The 18,603-nt window shown below is 31.9% G+C and overlaps 1 protein-coding gene across 3 annotated transcripts in view; it reads left to right on the forward strand.

Annotated features, from left to right (window-relative positions):
• Positions 1-14,947, forward strand: part of LOC129800410 (uncharacterized) — a 22,057-nt gene extending 7,110 nt beyond the window's left edge. For all 3 annotated transcript variants that reach the window (XM_055844762.1, XM_055844761.1, XM_055844760.1), the window contains exons 3-5: positions 9,614-9,804; positions 11,840-12,182; positions 14,665-14,947. In XM_055844762.1, coding sequence (XP_055700737.1) covers positions 9,614-9,804; positions 11,840-12,182; positions 14,665-14,742 — 612 coding nt within the window. In that variant the 3' untranslated portion in view covers positions 14,743-14,947. The remainder of the gene's footprint in view (positions 1-9,613; positions 9,805-11,839; positions 12,183-14,664) is intronic.
• Positions 14,948-18,603: the final 3,656 nt, after the last annotated feature.

Genomic DNA, 18,603 nt, shown 5'->3' on the forward strand with positions numbered 1-18,603 from the left:
TAATATTCATTTTGTTGTGCTTTAGAATTATTATGTGATCAAAACTGAAGATTTCTTCAAGGAGGCCATAAGTAATGCCTCTTTCTCAAAAGAATTGTGAAAAAAATTCCCAAAAATGGTACTTGAAATTGCCCTACTACCCTTATAACTCTGTTTTGAAAGTATATTTTCGAAAATTGAATTTAAATAGAGTAGAGTTTTTATTTTAGAATTTTAATGACCCATTTTACCATTTACTTACTGAAAGAAAAATTAAAATATATGTATAAAATGAATAAATAAAGGAAAAGAGATACCGTTTAGAATTATCTCTAAAGAATTTTGTCTGTTTAATTATTTAATTCATTATTTGTTATATTTTATCTGTCCATCGCTGTCTTTGTGCTGATTCTGACCCCTGCGTTTAATCGATACAAAATCAATTCATTCTGTTGACTAATATATTTGTTTTCAGTGTTTTCATGCGTTTTTTTTAAAATATTTTTCTTTTTTCTTTTTTGGACCTTCCTTTTGGTGCAATTTCTTGCGCTCCTTTTGAATTTATTTTAATACTCTATTCTTTTTAATATTGAAGTGAATTGAACTCGGTGTGACGCCACGGGCCTAGTTGCTCCTGTCACACCTACCTTGAGCATACTTCTGATTGTTTCTGCAATAGGGCTTTATTGTATATACTTATTGATTTGCAAAAAATTAAAATTAAAAGATCGTTATCACGACAAATGACTATACAGCCTGTGAAGAAGCATTTCCGCCGTTTGGCTTTGGAGGCTGGTCATCAACGCTAAGACGGCGGCGGACGCAAGAAAATGAATGCCTTATTGCTTAATGAATTTTGTATCAATCGTGTATGCTTAAGTGAAATAAATATTATTATTATTAAATTATTATATATTTGAAATTTTAAATATATTAAGCAAGGCTAACCTTAAATTAGATTCAGGCTGATCCTCGAGAATATTTAATGTTTAATGGTAAAGGATCACCCGTACCTGTCCTACGCTGAATGTTTATAGGGATAGAAATTAGAGATTCTTCTTTAAATTATAAGTTTAGGTTATTATTTTATCAATTTTTAAAGTGTTTTCTTTTCTATGTTGTATCTTGTATGAGTGTAGGAGTATGAATGGCGACGAAGATCCCGTTGGATTTAATTGGATTACAATAAGAGATCCGAAGATGTCAGTAATTACGTAATATTTGTTCTATGAATAACCTCTAAATGAGATAAATAATTCGCATCAATAGCAGAAGGTAATTTAACACCAGAACCAAAAGTGTGTTTCACTCCGGTAATTGTGTCGATAATCTTCCACTTCCGCTTCTAATTCTGCCTCAGACGTGAGGTTAATTAATTGGATTTGGTATTAAATAATAAATAATTGTTTATAACCATCCATTACATGAGACACAAGCCCAGATTAATTCACTGTGTGTTCAGCAATGGTCTTAATGTGTGCTAATTGTGGAGTCAAAATGCAATTAAATTGAATCGTGTGTCTCAGACATCTCCAGTACATGGTGATTTTACTTAATTTCATGCCACTGTGCGAGGTGTACAGAGTCTCCAAGTTGCCACTTCTCTTTGATTGACTGTTTTCTAATTCCCATCTCATTTGATTTGTGATGCAATGAGCTCCATTTCTCTCCCTGGGCTCTTGTTGTCCCATGTTCCACCCATCTTGCCAACACCAGTCTTGTGATGAGCTTAATGAGGAGCTTCCTGAGTTGATTTTGATGTGAGAATCTCTTTTGAATTTCTGTGCTGAATTTAAGCATCCGCCAGCACGCAAAGCCCACCAGGTGGATTCGTAAGAAATCCCATTGGACAGCCTCAGAGTTCTTATCTCAAAAACCACCGCGAGACAAGCTGACTTGCGCCATAGGTCAGCATGCGACAGAACAATTATTCGGTTGAAATATTAAATGGTGAAGACAAATGGCCTGTTGAAATATTGCGGCCCCATTTGGGAGTTTAATGCAATTTGGGGCCTTAGCACAAACGCTCCATTGTTTATTGTTCCTAATCCGATTGACCCGCAGACACTCGTTTAACCCAAACTCGCGCTTCTTAACTCAATCTCCCGCCAAATAATTGCCCAAATATTTTTGCCGAAGATATCGAAAGTGCTCGCCTCGTTTGCCCAATAAAGACACTCGATGTGCATTCAAATTAACTGATTTCGTATTCCAAACTCATCAATATTACCACCATAAGTGACTGTTTTTTTTTAATTCACGGCATCTCTTACAAAATACGCACCTTCTTGCCAAATTCACCTGTGACTTTACCAATACAGAAGGAATGGCTTTTCGAGGAGGAAAAAGAAGGGGCTGATAATTGGTTGAAAAGAAGTCATTTCCTTACAAAGCATTTTTTTTATTATTTTCAAACAGCGACTACGTTTAGATTGCGGATGCCGCCAAATTACCGGTACAAATATTCCCTGTAGAAAATCTGTAGTAATATGATAATTTATTTTCTATAGTATCGACTGTCGATATTGAAAAAATTATACGATGGTCGCACTTTCTGTAACTGATATAGATATTTATCAACAGTCACATTCTTTTAAGAATGTCACAATGAATGGTCCAATAATACGTAAAAAGTCAACATGCACTTAATTTAAAAGATATAGATATGTATATCGATACTATCGATTCGATAGTGTCGAAAAGTTATCATTCCACTCCTGATTAATAGGCCATTTGTTTCAAAATAGAGAATAATGGGAGACTGGTGGAATGTTTATTAATATGTAAGATAGGGGCTTAATCAGTCACTAAACGAATTTATTATTTGCAAATAATTTAAGAAAACAAATGCTTAAAATCAACTGATGAGTATTTTTCTATTTTTTTTATAGGTATGTAAATACAACCAGGATATTTCGATGTTTTATTTAGAACTGGTTTCCTAAACTTTTTCCTATTCGAAATACTGAACGATTTTCTTCCAAAAGTTTTCTGAAAAATTTCAGTAAATTTAGTCAAATATTAATTAGTGATTTTTTTAGTTTACAAACAAGAGTAAATATTATCTCTAACGTGAATAGAATTGTTATCTACATAAAGGCCTTAAAACTTCTAATACTAAAAATGACAGAGGTTTTCTTTTAGTTCGATTAATTATTCAATTCGATTTTTTTTTATTTTGTTATAAATGTATAAAGAAATTAACAATCTTGTGCCTAAAAATTATTATTATTTTTGAATACGAATCAACTCTTAAAGGTCCTCTGTGAAATTTAAAGCTTAAAGTTTTATATCAATGAAAGAATAATTTATAAAAACAAAAAAAAAACGATTGAGTTTTTTGAAATTATTTTTTAAGAAATAAATAAGATTTTTTTAAATTAAAATTGTGAAAATCACAGAGGCCATTTCGTAGGAGTATATCTACTTTTTTTTTAAAATAATTCTCTAAATGCAACAGAGAACTCTTGGACACTGATTTTATCTCGAAAAACAGTTTTGAACAAAAGCTTAAATGAGAGTTTGCTATTCATTTAGTAATAAGACAACGTTTAAAAAAATAAAACCATAAGGCACATCATTGAATTTATTTACGGTTTTATCGTTTATGAGCATTTCTCCGATTTCTCTCAATCGAATTTATTCTTCATAATATTAAAGTTGGATATACTCTATTACAAAACTTTTAAAAGTGATGTCATATGTCCTGCATTAATTTACAATATTTTCAGAAATGTAATGGAATTCATGTGAAGTATATTTATAATAAATTCAAAAATAAAGTTTAGCGATTCTATTTATTCCATTTACTACTACGAGTTTTATTTATTTCAAGTTTAAAGAATTCTATTACATTCCGTACATTTTCCCTGAGAGCATTGCGAGTTGAGTCCAGATCAATTTATGAGTTGGCTGCAAATAATAATAATAATAATGTTGACACAACAATCTATGAAAGAACTAGGCCTCCTTCCCATAAGGGGATTACTGGACATGCATTATTCTTTTCCTTATACTGGATGAGGTTGTCAGTCCCATGCCCGTGAATCAAATGCAGTGAAGCTCACTGGATGCAATCCGAACACCTTTAACGCAAAAAAAAATCCTGGTGACCTAAAGGGGATTAGAACCCAGGCCACTTGCATCATAGAGCGAGTGCTCTACCACTTGACCCATTTAGTGCCTGTTGACTTCAAATAGTTCCATCTAAAAGAGTCAACTTGGCAGCCGCTTGTTCATATGTTAATTAGATTTTCGCAAAGTTCAAATAAAAATCTCACGACTAAAACCTTTTACGGTTTACTTCAACTTAATTTTTTTTCCTTTTCTGTGATTGAGGTCTCTTTGTGATAAAGAAAGACGTTGAAACTTCGGATGATGGAAGTTTCGTATCAATTTCAACAGCTCTAGTTTTTTCTATTTTCTTAATGAATCTAACCGACCGATGGTAAAATATAATTTTAAAAGTGGAATTTTCGGAGGAAAGCTCCGTCCGGATGCGATAACTGAGCTTATGGAGCATTCAACTCAATAGAGGTCAAAAACTCATCTCTAGAGCTTTATGCCCTTGACACACCAACGACTTAAGTCGAGAGGCGACTTAGTGGAAAATGATAGAAATGCGGTTTAACCATTATTTCGGATATAATTACGCTAAGCCGTCTCTCGGCTAACCCTCAAGTCTGTCAAGGACCTTAGACATGCTCCGCCCCTTCCTCAGAGATCTAGTAATTTCAAAGATCAACGGGTTTTGTTAGATCGGAAATCTTATAATCTTGATGTAAGGGTTCTAACAACTGAAGTTGTCCCAATAACTGGAGAGTCTTTGATGCGATGTCTCCGAGATCTTCGTATCTCCATCCTGGAACCCTCTTGCTAAGATTATTAGATTCTTTACGTAACGAAACCTAGTGATCTTTGAAATTTCTCGACTACTGAGAAAGGAACGGAGCATGTCCAAAGCTACGTAGAAAAGTAGAATTTTTGATCTATTGGGTTGAAAGTTCCAGAACCTCTATTGTCGAATCTGAACGGGGTTTTCCTCTGAACATTTCAATGCAGCTGAACCGAATTTGAACCGAATGATACAAAACTTCTGCTATAAAAAAATTCAAAACCTTCCCCAACAAAATTTTATTTTTCAAAACAAAATTTAAGCTAAAAAGGCAAAAATATGAGGAAATCGGGTGTTTTATTTAAATTTTAAATTAAATGAAATAATTGTAAGTAATGGAAATGAAATTAAATTGATTAAAAAAGTATTATTCCAGATTATGTTCTGAAAACCTGATTTAGTGCAATTTTAATTTTATTTCAGGAATTTAATGTAACATAATTAAAATCAAAATATTGATTTGACTAAATTCTTATTACTTTTCTACTAACTAAACTGTTTTTTGGCTTAAGCCGAGAGACAAATTAGTCAGAAAATGATAGAAATATAATCTAATCATTATTTTGATTATAATTACGTTAAGCTGTATTTCGGCTTAAGTCGTAAGTGTATTTAGGGCATTAAATTTCCAAAAATTGGTCTTGTTTAGACCGTCAAACCCAGAACTTCTCCGTTTCGTTGAATTTTAGAGAATAAAATATTTAAAAATATTCGGAATAAATAAGCCAATTCCTTCATTTCGCTACTTATCCACCCCTTGAAACAGACGATGAGTTTATGCCATTCAGTTAGATTTCCATATCAAAGCTAGTTAATTTGACAAAAATTCAAAAAGAAACTCACGAGTCAATTGAATCATCATTACTGGGAAACGTGACCGTGACGCGTGATGAATAAACAGGTGAGATAATGGGGATTGGATTGAGGTATCGCCTCGTTGGATCTTGGGCGGAAAATATGTGACTTTTTGCAGGAGTCAAGATCAAAGTGTCACGGCTATTCAACAATACGCCCAATTTTCCACACAATTTTCTCTGCAAATGCGGAAGCGTAGGAGATGAATTGTCTTATCGAGTGGAATAAAAAGCATTATTAATCTTTCTTAGGTTACACTTGAGCCTTCTCTTGTACTCTGTTGTGGTGAATACAAAAAAAGGCAGCCGTTGTTAATTGAAAAATAGCAATTTGCAGAATGTCGAAAGAAATTTCGCGTCTTTCCCGCCCAATTTTCTCACTACACAATAAAACTTTCTTGTGAGATTGCCGGTGGACAAAAAAAAGCTCCTTCTGGTGTTTGAAAGTCTTCTGTGGTAGGTGAGAAAAAAGAGGCGACAACCGAGACACGATCTACAATGGTGATTGTCACTTAAGATGTTGTCTTTTCCAGCTCAATAAAACTGTTTAGACCCATTAAAGTGGAGTCTCAAGTGATTGCCCATGGTGTTATTAAAAATAAGACTTTTTCGATGATCATACCCGATGATCTATTGCATAATCCCCCCGCATTTGAGTAATTGATCGATACTGCAGTCTAAGTGGATGCTGAAACATGGAAAGGTGGATTATGTGTTCAATTAGAAAAACATTTAGCGCGATTCTCTTATAGGCACTTGCTTTTCCTTCGTCTTATTAGGGCCTGCCATGGGGTCACAAGATTGGGTGTGATTTTTATCGAATTACTTTTGCACATTTTGTGCCCAGGAATTGCATCTTGCTTGTGGGATTGGGATTAAATTGCACATTAGTTTCTAGTTTTCCGCGCCAATTTTGTTGGATGAAATTGATTGGGGGAAGTACCACCTCCAATTGCTTTCTTTTGTGAGAAAAGTGCAATTGTTATTTGCCTCCAGAAGGCACCAAGAGAGGTCAAAGAAAATCACACTTTTCCCGCACATATTTTTACTTCCGCTCAATGTTCACTTTTATGGAAATTAGACCATATACATTTCATGAAAATTACAGAGAGAAATTTTTGTAAGGTATTTGAATCGCTTTGGAAATCCGTTGAAGTGATGCAACTAGTCAATGAAACTTAAGAAAAAATACTAATAAAATATGGATACATAGGTATTTGCAGAATATTAAACATTTACCGTAAACTACTATCGCCCAAAAAAAATCCTAATTAAGGACTTCATATAGTAAGGTGGGGTAACTGGATCGTTTTCCGAAGAGTGCTACTTAAACGCTTGTTTTTGGACTGATGAAATTCTTTTTTACTTCTTCTAAATCCATAGAATTATTCACTGTTTCATTCAGAAACATAATACAACAAAAATTATCAAAAATATAAAAGAAAATTTATAAAATAATGATAATACTAAAATAAGTCAGCATGCACTAACTGGGTCGCCTTATCTCTAATTCACTTTTAATTAAACCTTTCGATTTAAAATACTTTTTTCACAAGGAAAAAACAATAAATGTTTTCAATCAACCAGCTATCATTAGCGAAAATATCACTGCTAGAAAATTTTTATTGAAGAACCCAGCTGGCACAAGATTGAAATGAGTCGATTACACTCAATTATTAAATGGATAAAAATATTATTTTTGCTTTTTCTCAAACTTGAATAGTTATATTATGTTACTGTAGTGACTATATTATGGAAATAAAAATAAAAATATTATTTTAAGTGGATTAGACATGAACGATCCAGATAGCGAAGTGAGGCGCCCGAATTAGCACACTTGACTATAAGCACTTATTAAGGACTTATTTTATATACTTTAACGGAGCTCTTATTTAAGGGCATTGACAATGTCTTTCATTTTAATATTGCGCTCGTAACACCTTACCTTGTGTTAGCCGAATATTCCCGGAATAATTTTTATGCCCGTTTTTGGGACAGAGGGAGTAGTATATGGTCGAAACTATTAATAAAAATAAATAGAACTATACAATAATAAAAAAATTAATAAATAAAAGTTATTAAATGTAGTCACTTATTCACTTTTGAATTACTCTCATTATTAGATTGAGATATTCCTAAAACGACTAGTTTACTTCTACTGTCCCATTTGTCCCAATAATTTCAAAGTGATCAAAAAAATTAGAGAAGTAATCTTCATAAACTTAACTTTTTATTGTGTCTAGCTTAAAAAAAATAATATTTTTTAAAATAAATCATTATTCTTGACTAAACTAAACCATGATTACGATTTAGGGGTTTGGGACAATTCACTTACAATCTACCGCAGAGTGGGGTAAACTGCCTTTATGTTTATGTTTGTCATCTGTTAGTTTAGGTTCTTTTAGATATAGTGATACAATTCAAAAGTGTTGAAAATTGATTACAATTCGATTACAGAAATTTTAAGTATTAACTGTCCCAAATTCCGCAGTAAGGGAAGCGAAATGTTGACAATTTTCTACACCACTTTAACCATATTTTCTACATTTGAAAAATTAAATTATATTTAAAAAAATTGTAGAAGAATCTGGATAAATCAAAAGCCGAAAATATTATGATTTTATCAACTAGATGTAATATTGAATCCTTATTAATCAAATGCACATAAGTTAGGAGGATTAGTATAGATTTTGGGACAAGATCATTTCATCCTAAACTTTGCATGGGAACATTTTCTGCTAAATTAAAATCACAATAAACACTAGAATTTTAAATAAATTGAATAGTAATAAAATGCAATCAGCAAGGCTTTAATACATGATTATGGTAAATGCTTCTTAATTATTAGCTAAGATTCTATACAATCACGTTTTTCATTGCAAAAACATAAGTAATGGATAAATCTTCTCCAAATAAATCCAATTCTTTTGATTGCCTTTGAATCAAATAATGCACACTATTGTTTTTATTGTTCTTAGTTTTATATTTATAATTTTCTTTAATTAATAAAAAGTCAAATTGTTTTTCAAAAAGATTAGTAAAAAAAAATCGAATAGAAGAGGAAGGTAGGATACTTTCAGATACGTTCAGACATCTAAAGTTTATTGCAAAAACACATTTAATAAACATTTAAAAATTAGTCACTCTATAATTAGTCCCTCTATAATAAATTTATTATCCCAAATTTTTATATTTTCGAAAACCGTGTTCGTGAAACTGTCCCACCCTTCCCTACTCTGATTTATTAGAATGCAATCATCACAATGCCGGCATCAGAACGAAAGTTTAATCTCATTTGCGAATGTCTGTTATATTTTTCTTATTAAAAATCTGCACATGAAGCGATTTGAAATCTATATGATTAATTACTCTTATTTCACTTCAGTCGAATTTTATTGATTAAATTTTACAAAGAGATCATATGAACATTTCATAGATTTTTTTTTAAAATATATCTCGGAAGTCTTATTTTAACACAATTTAGCATACCCTAAGCTAAGAGAAAGATAATGTCAATGCAAAATTGACAAATGATGATTCGAGTTGACATTTCTATTATACCCTTGAGCATAACCTTGAGCTATTCCTTCTGTAGACTTTGAAAGGCAAAATGAGAACAAGTTCGGTATAGTGTTGATTTTTTAAACAAATTTTCTACAACAGATGAATAAATCATGTCAGAAGAGATTATGATACTCTCTTTTTTCAATCTATTAATCATCTTGGAAATCCTATTTAAAATTTAAAACAATACGAATTGTAAGAAGTGTTGTATTAGTCAATTTTTTCATTGAAAATCGGAGCACAATAATTCATTGTTTAACATATTCAATTTTCAAAGTTCAATAATTCATTGATAAGACTTTCCTCTTTAAATAAATTTCAGCTTTCAACGTTTCTGGCGTTCACAACATTTATTGGAAGCACGTGTGGCATAAGAGTAGATTGGAACACAAACAAGGGTCCTATTGTTCCGCCTACATCAACAAAACCTCCAGTACCCAAGCTCCCTTACCGAGATCCAGCACCTGTTTGGGAGGATCAGTCTAATGATATCCCCAATCCAAACCCTTATGTGTAAGTATTCAGTAGAGTATCAACAGCAAGCATGTGGCAATTTAATTTTTTTTATATGGTGCTATTTGAAGACAATTCCTAAATTGATCTCGGACTCAGCACACAGTGCTCCGAGGAAAAAATTTATTTAAACAAAAATTTAGTATATTTATCCCTCCATACGGAAAGGTATCTTATAATACGGAAAAACTTTTCACTTTCAAAAACTTTTTGCTAATAATTTTATGACTATTTTCCATTGGTCGTCTTTCATTTTTATGATTTATTTAGTTCTATTCTATACGCAGATTATTTTGTATAAAATTTTTATTTTTAAAGAACATTAAACTTCTTGAATACAGAATAAATTCTAAAACAAATGCTTTACATGTCATATCAGAAAAAATCTAGAGGATAAAGGGAACATATGAAAGAATTGCTAAGTCGAATATTGATAATACAAATAGAATAGAATCAAGCCTAAAACAGGGTAGAATCAATCCCTATGTGGGATATAGTAGATATCTAGTTTAGAAAATAATTTAATCCCTAAATTCAATAAAATTTATTCGTAGTTGGGAATTTAGAATCCATTCTAAAGTGGGTTAGCATCGATCCTAAAATAAATCCAAAATTGAATAGAATCAAGCCTGAAATGGGTAGAATCAATCCCAAAATGAGACAGAAGCAATTTCTACATGTTTAATGGTTGGTCGGTAAATTCCTAGTTTAGAAAAAAATGTATCCCTAAATGGAATAAAATCAATTTAAATTTGGGATCAATGGAATCAATGAGAACAAAAAGATCAATCATAGTTGTTCAATTTCTATGTGGGGTATAATCTATCCCTCGGGATAGTTATAATCTATCCCTAAATAAATCATAAATGGAATAGAACCAAGCCTAACACAGTATGCAATCTATTCTAAAATGGGTCTGACAATAGATATGGTAGATCCATAGTTGAGAAAAACTTATCCTTAAGTGGAATAAAATCAATCATTAGTTGACAATCCCATACATAAATGGGATTAAAACAAGCCCAAAATAGAATGAGATCAAGCCTAAAATAGGATAGAATCAATCCCTGAATTGGATAGAATTAATCCTTATCAAGGATAGAGCAGATCCATATGTTAGAAAAAACTATCCCTAAATGGATTTTAATCTATTCATAGTTGGGATAGAGTTCATCCCTAAATGAGGTAAAATCCATCCCTTAATAAGTTTAAACCAAGTGGAAAATGGAATAGAATCAAGCTTAATACAGAATGAAAGCAATACCGTAAGTGGGGTAGTTGGGGTTATTCATCCAAAAATAAGATTAAATCAAATCCGAAAAGTAACAGAATCAATTTGTTTGTGAAATATGATAAATAACTACTCTATATGGAAGAAATTAATCCGTAAATAGATTACTAAAACAATCATCCGGTGATTATCGCATGGGAAAGTTCAGCCCAGAACGAAAGACGTTTCTTTCCAGAGCTTTCGGGGTCCTACGCATCTTCTTCAGTGGCCGAAAATGTCAGGTTTGTGGGACTTTGTCATTCTTGGGGGTCAAAGGGTACATGAGCAACCCTTTATCCCTCAAAAAAAAAAAAACAAAGCTCCAGAAACCTGACATTTTCGATCACTAAAGAAACGTGCGTACAGTACTGAAAGCTTTTGGGAGAAAAGTTTTTTATTCTGGTCTGAACTTCCCATCTAACGATCACCGAATTAAAATTTTTGGTAAATTCTTACGGCGGTTTTTTGCCTTAAATAGATTGTTATCCATTAATAGATTGGATAGAGTAAATCCCTAAAGGTGGTAAAATCTATCCCTAAATTCCACTAAAACAATCCCAAAATAGAATAAAATTTGTCGTTTGATTTATACATCAAATACAATCATACCCATACTCTACAATCATACTTAAAAATTGTAGGATTAGGGATTAGATTCGTTTGGAATAAAATTCCACTGTTGCTGATAGTTCATTTCTCTCAATTAAACTACTAATACCGTCTCAGAACCAATTCATTTATTAAAGGATTTTTTTCTTGATTTAGATACGTCCTTCCACCTCCAGCTAGGCCACCCTACAACCGACACAACTACAAACAGAGGTCAACAGAGAAGCCTGAACAACCTACAAAGGCGCCAAACTATGGTACCATCGTCAGTCCTCAGCAAAATGAGATTCCACATGATGATCAGTATGTGAAACCAGTTGCGCATCTGGCTGTTCAGTACGTTCCAAATGTAGGCTTCAAGTACTATGCAGTTATTGCCTACAATCCCTACGTGAAACAGTCTAAGAATGTGTACGACAAACCCAATGGAAAGTACAATGCCAAGCTGAAGAAGTACAAAGCCTACGAGGAGAAGGCAAAATTCGCACCTTATCTCATGGTAAGTTCAATCACTCCGCATCTTGGCATTCCCATTGAAAGGTGATTGTCTCTTGTTGGCGGGAAAATACGTAAAAAAGTATCATTGGGATAAAAACAAACCTTGTGCGTGTAAAATGTAAAAGTTGAACATTCCGAAAAGAATAGCACTTTATTTGGTTATCATGGATATTCATCTCTTGAACAGACGCATCTCAAAAGATGCTTTGTGGATGGTCTATTGATGAACTTTTGTGAATAGACAAGTTGTTTATTTTTTTAATAGAGTATGAAAGGAGAGAATAAATTGATATGTCTTTTTAAGAGGAAATTGTTGAATTGACTAGAGATTTATTCACAATTAAAATTTTATTATTCACTTGTTTTATTTATGGGAATACTTTGCTAAAGTACTGTTTTATTAGTCATTAGCCACTGTGCATCTGAGACAAGGTAACAAGATCGACAGTGTTGTCTTTTAAGTGTCGTTTTCTTAACGCAGGAAAATATAGAAGTTCTAAGGGAGTTTAGTTTTTTTTTACGCTTTATAAAAATAAACTAGAAATGCTACTATAAAAATTATTATATATGCTACTATAAAAATTATAGAGAAATGCATTTAGGGAGAACAATTTATCGTTAATATATTTTTCTGAATAATCTTTAATATTTTAAAGAGAAGAAGGGAGTTTAACAAAATAATATCAAAGTATTTATGAACCAATAATTTAGTACATGCCTGTTCTAAAACAAATTTTTTGACAATTTTGCATATTTCCAGTTAAGATAGAAGTTAAGTGATTAATTTTTATAATTAAAAAAAATACAACAATTTTGTTATCGGGTGTGAATTTTGACAATATAAGTAGCGTCGTGCCTGTACTAAATATTCCGAATCTTCCTTAAAAAATCCAGTTTTGTGTTTCAACATATTGTAAATATTTTCTTGTTATTTCTATAATAAGCTAAATTTTCAACTATTTAAAAATTGATTCATGGACAAGTCCATGGATTAGTTTAGAACAGGCATGTGCTGAATTATCAATGTTTATCAATATAAATTATTTTATGTAGCTGTACCAATATCTCAATATTTGGAATAAAATGAATACACGAGTGTATAAAAGAATATAATATTAATAACTATGCAAAGTATAAAAATATATTTTTAATTTAGAACATCCAAAAAAAACTTAAAAAAAAAGATATTGCGAAATACGTTTCCAGACAAGACGAAAAAAATTTAATTATATATTCAACATTATGCTTAATTTCAAATTGTAAAGCAAATTTTCAATATAAAATATATATTATTTGAAAAAAGTTGCATCTTAATTAGTCATTTTTATTATTTGTTCTAAAACAGATTTTCCTGCTTTACTCCATTTAGTTCAAGTGAAACTGCAAATAAAAACGAGAAAATTAATTTACAACTTTTAATTTAATATTTTATTATGTTTTTTCAATATGAAATACGCCTTTACGCTTGTACTAAAAATTTCAGAAGGGTTCTGGAAAATCATGAGTACTTTTTTTATCAATTTTTAATATACATTCTCAATGTAGAGTGAATTTAGTACCACTTATGTACTAAATTTTTTACGACACTTTCCTCAAACAAACCAAGTCATCAAAAGAAGTCTATTATTATTTTTTAATAATGAAGCCATAAAATTTTGCAAATAATAATGTTGAGTTATTCACTTAGCACAGATCTGTTCTAAACTAGCTTTCTATGTTTTAGTGCAATAATAGTTAGACTGCAATTGAGAAAACCAAGAATAATTTATTAAAGGGCTTAGATAATTTTATGATTACTTCTTTAGATTGTTCCGGTATTTTTCCATAAGGAGAATACCTACATGTCTGTACTAAACAAATATAAATGTATAGAGAATATTGATGGATTATTTTCCTTATCTTTGTGCAAGCCAAACTTATTGTTTCACCTTATTGATTCTTTGGAAATTGTGAATTCCAGGTATGGATTGTCTTTAGTACAGTCGTGTACTAAATTTTATATCGATATGGAATACTGTATTCAATTGAAAATGCACAAATATTGAATCTGATGAAATTTACGACACGCTTATCATCCAAGATCAGTCATCAAACATTTAATTAAGTCATTAAAGATTATTTAATAATAAAACAAGACCAGAAACCCGTAAAATCTTGCAAAGTTTTATGCAATTTGAATAAATTGAAAGTAAAAATTGGTCTACGAACGAGATAGCAATCTTTGATCTTATTCTTTCATCAATCTTATATTGCAACTTTTTTTTTATTTCCTCTTGGTGAGTGGATTGAGTTCACCTGGCGAAGATGAAAGTGACGTTCAATCCAATAAAGTCTCGTGATACTATCAACTTGACAAGAATCTCAACACATATTTTGATGTGTTGTCTTGACAAAATCACCTCCAAGGTGTACACTAAACATTATCATCTATGTTAATCTTTGATCGATGCATTTTATACTAAGAAAGTTGTTTTTTTTTGCAGTACATTCCAGTGCCACCACCTCAACAGGTACCTCCCTATGGCTTCGTGAGCCAGAAGGCTCAGGTGAGCAAATCCTGAAAATTGCCAGAAATTGTGACTGATTGTTAGTTTTTTTTGTGTTGGAAAAATGCCGCGGAGCACAATCGACCACTCTTTCAAACGCAAGAAACTCTCTTTGGTGAGAGTTACCCAGCAAAAAAAGTAAATAAAAAGAAAAATGTTTCCATCTATTATTACAGAATAATACTGTGTAAATAAAATTACGATGTAAAATTGATAAAAAGTCTTTTTTCTTCTTTCTTCGTCAATTTGAGATGCCAATTTGGGATGCGGAGAAATGTTAACGCTCTATTGAATGGATCATTCAAATTTATGCGCTCGTTCAAATTACATGAGCGTTTAACGCTCTTTTATGCTCAAATTCCTCAATGCTTTCATCTCACAAAATTTTAGCATGAGAATTCATCTCGGATAGCTGCACCTGTGTTTCCGCCAAGGAAGGAAACTGATCAACTGGAATTACTTAACAGCACCTCTAAATGGATATTTATGCTCTCAGCGGTTCTAATAAGGCCAATTTAATGCACAAGTCAACATGTATAATTTTCTCTCTCACCAACTCTTTCTTACATTGTTTCCCCAGCAAAAACAACCTTCAGAGTCTCAGGTATTTGTTAACATTATATGAAAACTTATTAATTATGCTTGGGAGTCACGAGATGACAAATGAATTTCCTTCAATCATCCCTGGTTAAGAGATTTTCCGTCGTCACACAGTTTCAAAACACTAACGAACACATATTGTTGCCTTTTTAATTGAATTAATAAACATTGACGATTTATTGCATGGCACATTTATTCACCTTTAATGATTTTACCATGAGACTCAATAAATATCTCACCAAATTGCTTTTGCACAAGTCTTCTGCTATGCCTCAAAGAAATTGAGAAAGACTTCAGAGGTACCGTAAGTGACACCAGAAGAAGAATTATGTGGTGAAAAATTTTCGAGAATTAATCATTATTGTTGACAAGATGTATTTGAAACTAAATAGACAAGGATTGCCAATGAAATTATTACTAAATTCTCTAGAAGAGACAAAGAATCGAGGGGCTTTCCACTACAAGAAAGTTTAAGCAGTCTTTAGGCTGCAGGCTGAGTCAAGTTACTGAAGGTCTCAAAATCCTAAATAGCAGCCAATTTTATTGCTTTTCAGAATCTATAGGGTAAGTGTGCCAAATTTCGGGCAGCTTGCAATTTCGGCCATATTTTTTATTCCTCGAATTTCCATGAATTTTTAATTTTTGCATACTCTTGAGATTGTACAATGCAAAAAATAACAAAAAATTTCGCTTCAACGAGCAAGATGATCTGAAAAAGACATTGAAAGAATTCTGGAAGGGCAAGGAACTATGAGAATGAAGGTGTCCGAAATAGGCCACCAAAGCTATGTCTACATTTTTATTCATTTTAAAATATATTAAGAGTGATTTTAGAGAAAATAAAGATGATAAACTGTCTGCAAGGTTCCAAGCAACACTCCTTATAAAAGAGTAACAAAAATATTCAATTTTTATTAAAAATATTACATTTCAAAATTGAGACTTTGTCACTTGCATGCAACTATGCCGAAATTTAGCACACTTACTCTAGGTTATTTGACATTAAAAAAAACAATCCTAAATTCATCCAAAACTCTTGATTTATAATGATTTAATACAATTAAGCCATATACCTAAGCCTTAAGTATAAAGGCCGTATTACGTACCTGAATTATTTAAATCACAGAATGATAAAGATAGGGGAGGTTGAGGAAGTTACAGGGATCCATCCATATTACTGGAATTGCGCTGTGTATTCTCAAATAGTCAAGACCCTAAGAAAGTAGCTATTCTTTGTTAGCCTAATTGCCTATATAGGTAAAGTTTAGAAATCTTTCAAAAAAATGAGCTACATAAAACTGTTCGACAGTACCCTAATTTTCTTAAAATCTTTATTGTCTTTTGTAAAAAAAGCCATTGCAATAAAAATTGATTTCGATCATTTATTTTTTGTCGGTTGGATCAGCTGCTGTACTAAGTGTATTTGCTTTGCGTCTACGTTTATTGCAAACGCTATGTAGCGATGAGTCTCTTACAATGAATGTAGATACACAGCAAATAACCTTAGCGCAATTGCTAATCCAATCGACATGCGACGGACGTTTTGTAGAATTTGGACTAAAACAGATTGACTGACTGATTGACTGACTGAAGAAACCTGTAGACCACGGCACACACCTTATAATCGTACACAGGAGAAATATTTCGTAAAAGTGTTCCTAAATGTGAATCCCCATAGAAGACTTATAAAATGTTCATAAATCGCATAATTCACTAAACAATTCGCAAAAGTTTGTACACTGTCTCACAAACATTTATTTGTAATATGATAAGTTAACGAACATTTTTTGTTATTTTCCAAACATTTCTTCTTAAATATTCGTAAGCACTCAAGAATAATTCATGAAATCTTGTCAGTTTTTGTAAAGTTTTACCAGGCATTTAAAAATGTAAGAACAAATGTTTGTAAAAAAACAAAAAAAATGCTCATAAAGTGATAATGTTACGAACAAAGTTTGTGAAAAATACAAACTTTTACGAACATTTTACTGACTTGTACGATTTACGAGCATTTCCTAATTCTCCAGTAAGAATTCATAAACATTTACGAACAATTTTACAAAACAATCAGTGTAAAAAAGCACGGGTTTGTATTACTGTCATTTATGAATTTAAATAATTTTTTAAGAAAAAAAAAACTTAAGGAACCACTAAGATAATATAACCAGTGCCAAGTGAACAAACATGTATGTATGTCTCGGATAAACATGATAATATCCACGCAGATTTGTTTACCACTATTATCAAATTGAAAAATTAAATATTTAATTTTTCGTTTTTTATTTAATTATTTAATTTTGGTAATGAAAGAAAATCCCTATACTTTCTGAAAAAAAAAAATCATATTTGATTTGTAACAAATTGCGTTTAGCAAGGAGTAACTAATAAGCAATCAGATTGAATTGAGTTCATTATTATTACAAATAATATACATATGTCTAATTTCCCCCTAGGTTTTTCCAAAAAAGAAAATTTCCTGGGTTTCCTGAAAAATCATATGGGTTCCCTGGGTTTCCCGTGGGTTCCCCGAGTGTCCTAAGTACCTTGAAAAATGTATTAGATCTCTAAGTTTCTTGTTTTTTTTCCCGTGAATTTTCTGAAATATATAGGCAGGGGTTCTATAGATTGCAAATTTCATGAAATTTCACCTTAGTTTCCATCTACAATAGACGGAAAAACGTGAAATTTCATGAAATTTGTCATCTATCGGGTTCCTTTAAAACTATATGGGATTCCCTGGATTTGTTGTGTGTTCCCCGGGTTTCTTGTCAATATCCAGCATTTCTTATGGACTTTCCTGAGTAGGGGAAAGTGGTCTGCCTTTGAACGTAAAATAATGTTCAAAATTTGAGATTTTTTTCAGAGTAAACTACAACATGAGTTTTACTTTGCACTACACCAAAAAATTCTCTTGTTCATTGAGCTTCTATGCTTACCCCACTCAGGACTCGCAAGTCCTCAGTTTTTCCTGGTGAGAAATTTGAAAATGTGATGTCGATATATTCAAAGGTAGCCTGCATGGTCTGCCTTTGAATGTGGTTAGGCAGCCTTTGAATCTTATTCTTTCACTGAGAATATTAGGGCTGTAACATTAAACGGCCCATAATTGATTAGCATGAACCCTAATGCACTCAATAAAACCAATACTGTAGTCAAAAGTCATTATACAACAACATTTTTTACATTTTTCTGAAGCACTGTTTTTCACTTGAAAATTTGTAATAAAACGCAATTGAAGTTGACAATTGTCAGTTTGAAACATCCTGACCGGAGTAA

The sequence above is a fragment of the Phlebotomus papatasi genome, chromosome 2, assembly GCF_024763615.1.
Source record: "Phlebotomus papatasi isolate M1 chromosome 2, Ppap_2.1, whole genome shotgun sequence".
NCBI classification, from domain to species: Eukaryota; Metazoa; Arthropoda; class Insecta; order Diptera; family Psychodidae; genus Phlebotomus; species Phlebotomus papatasi.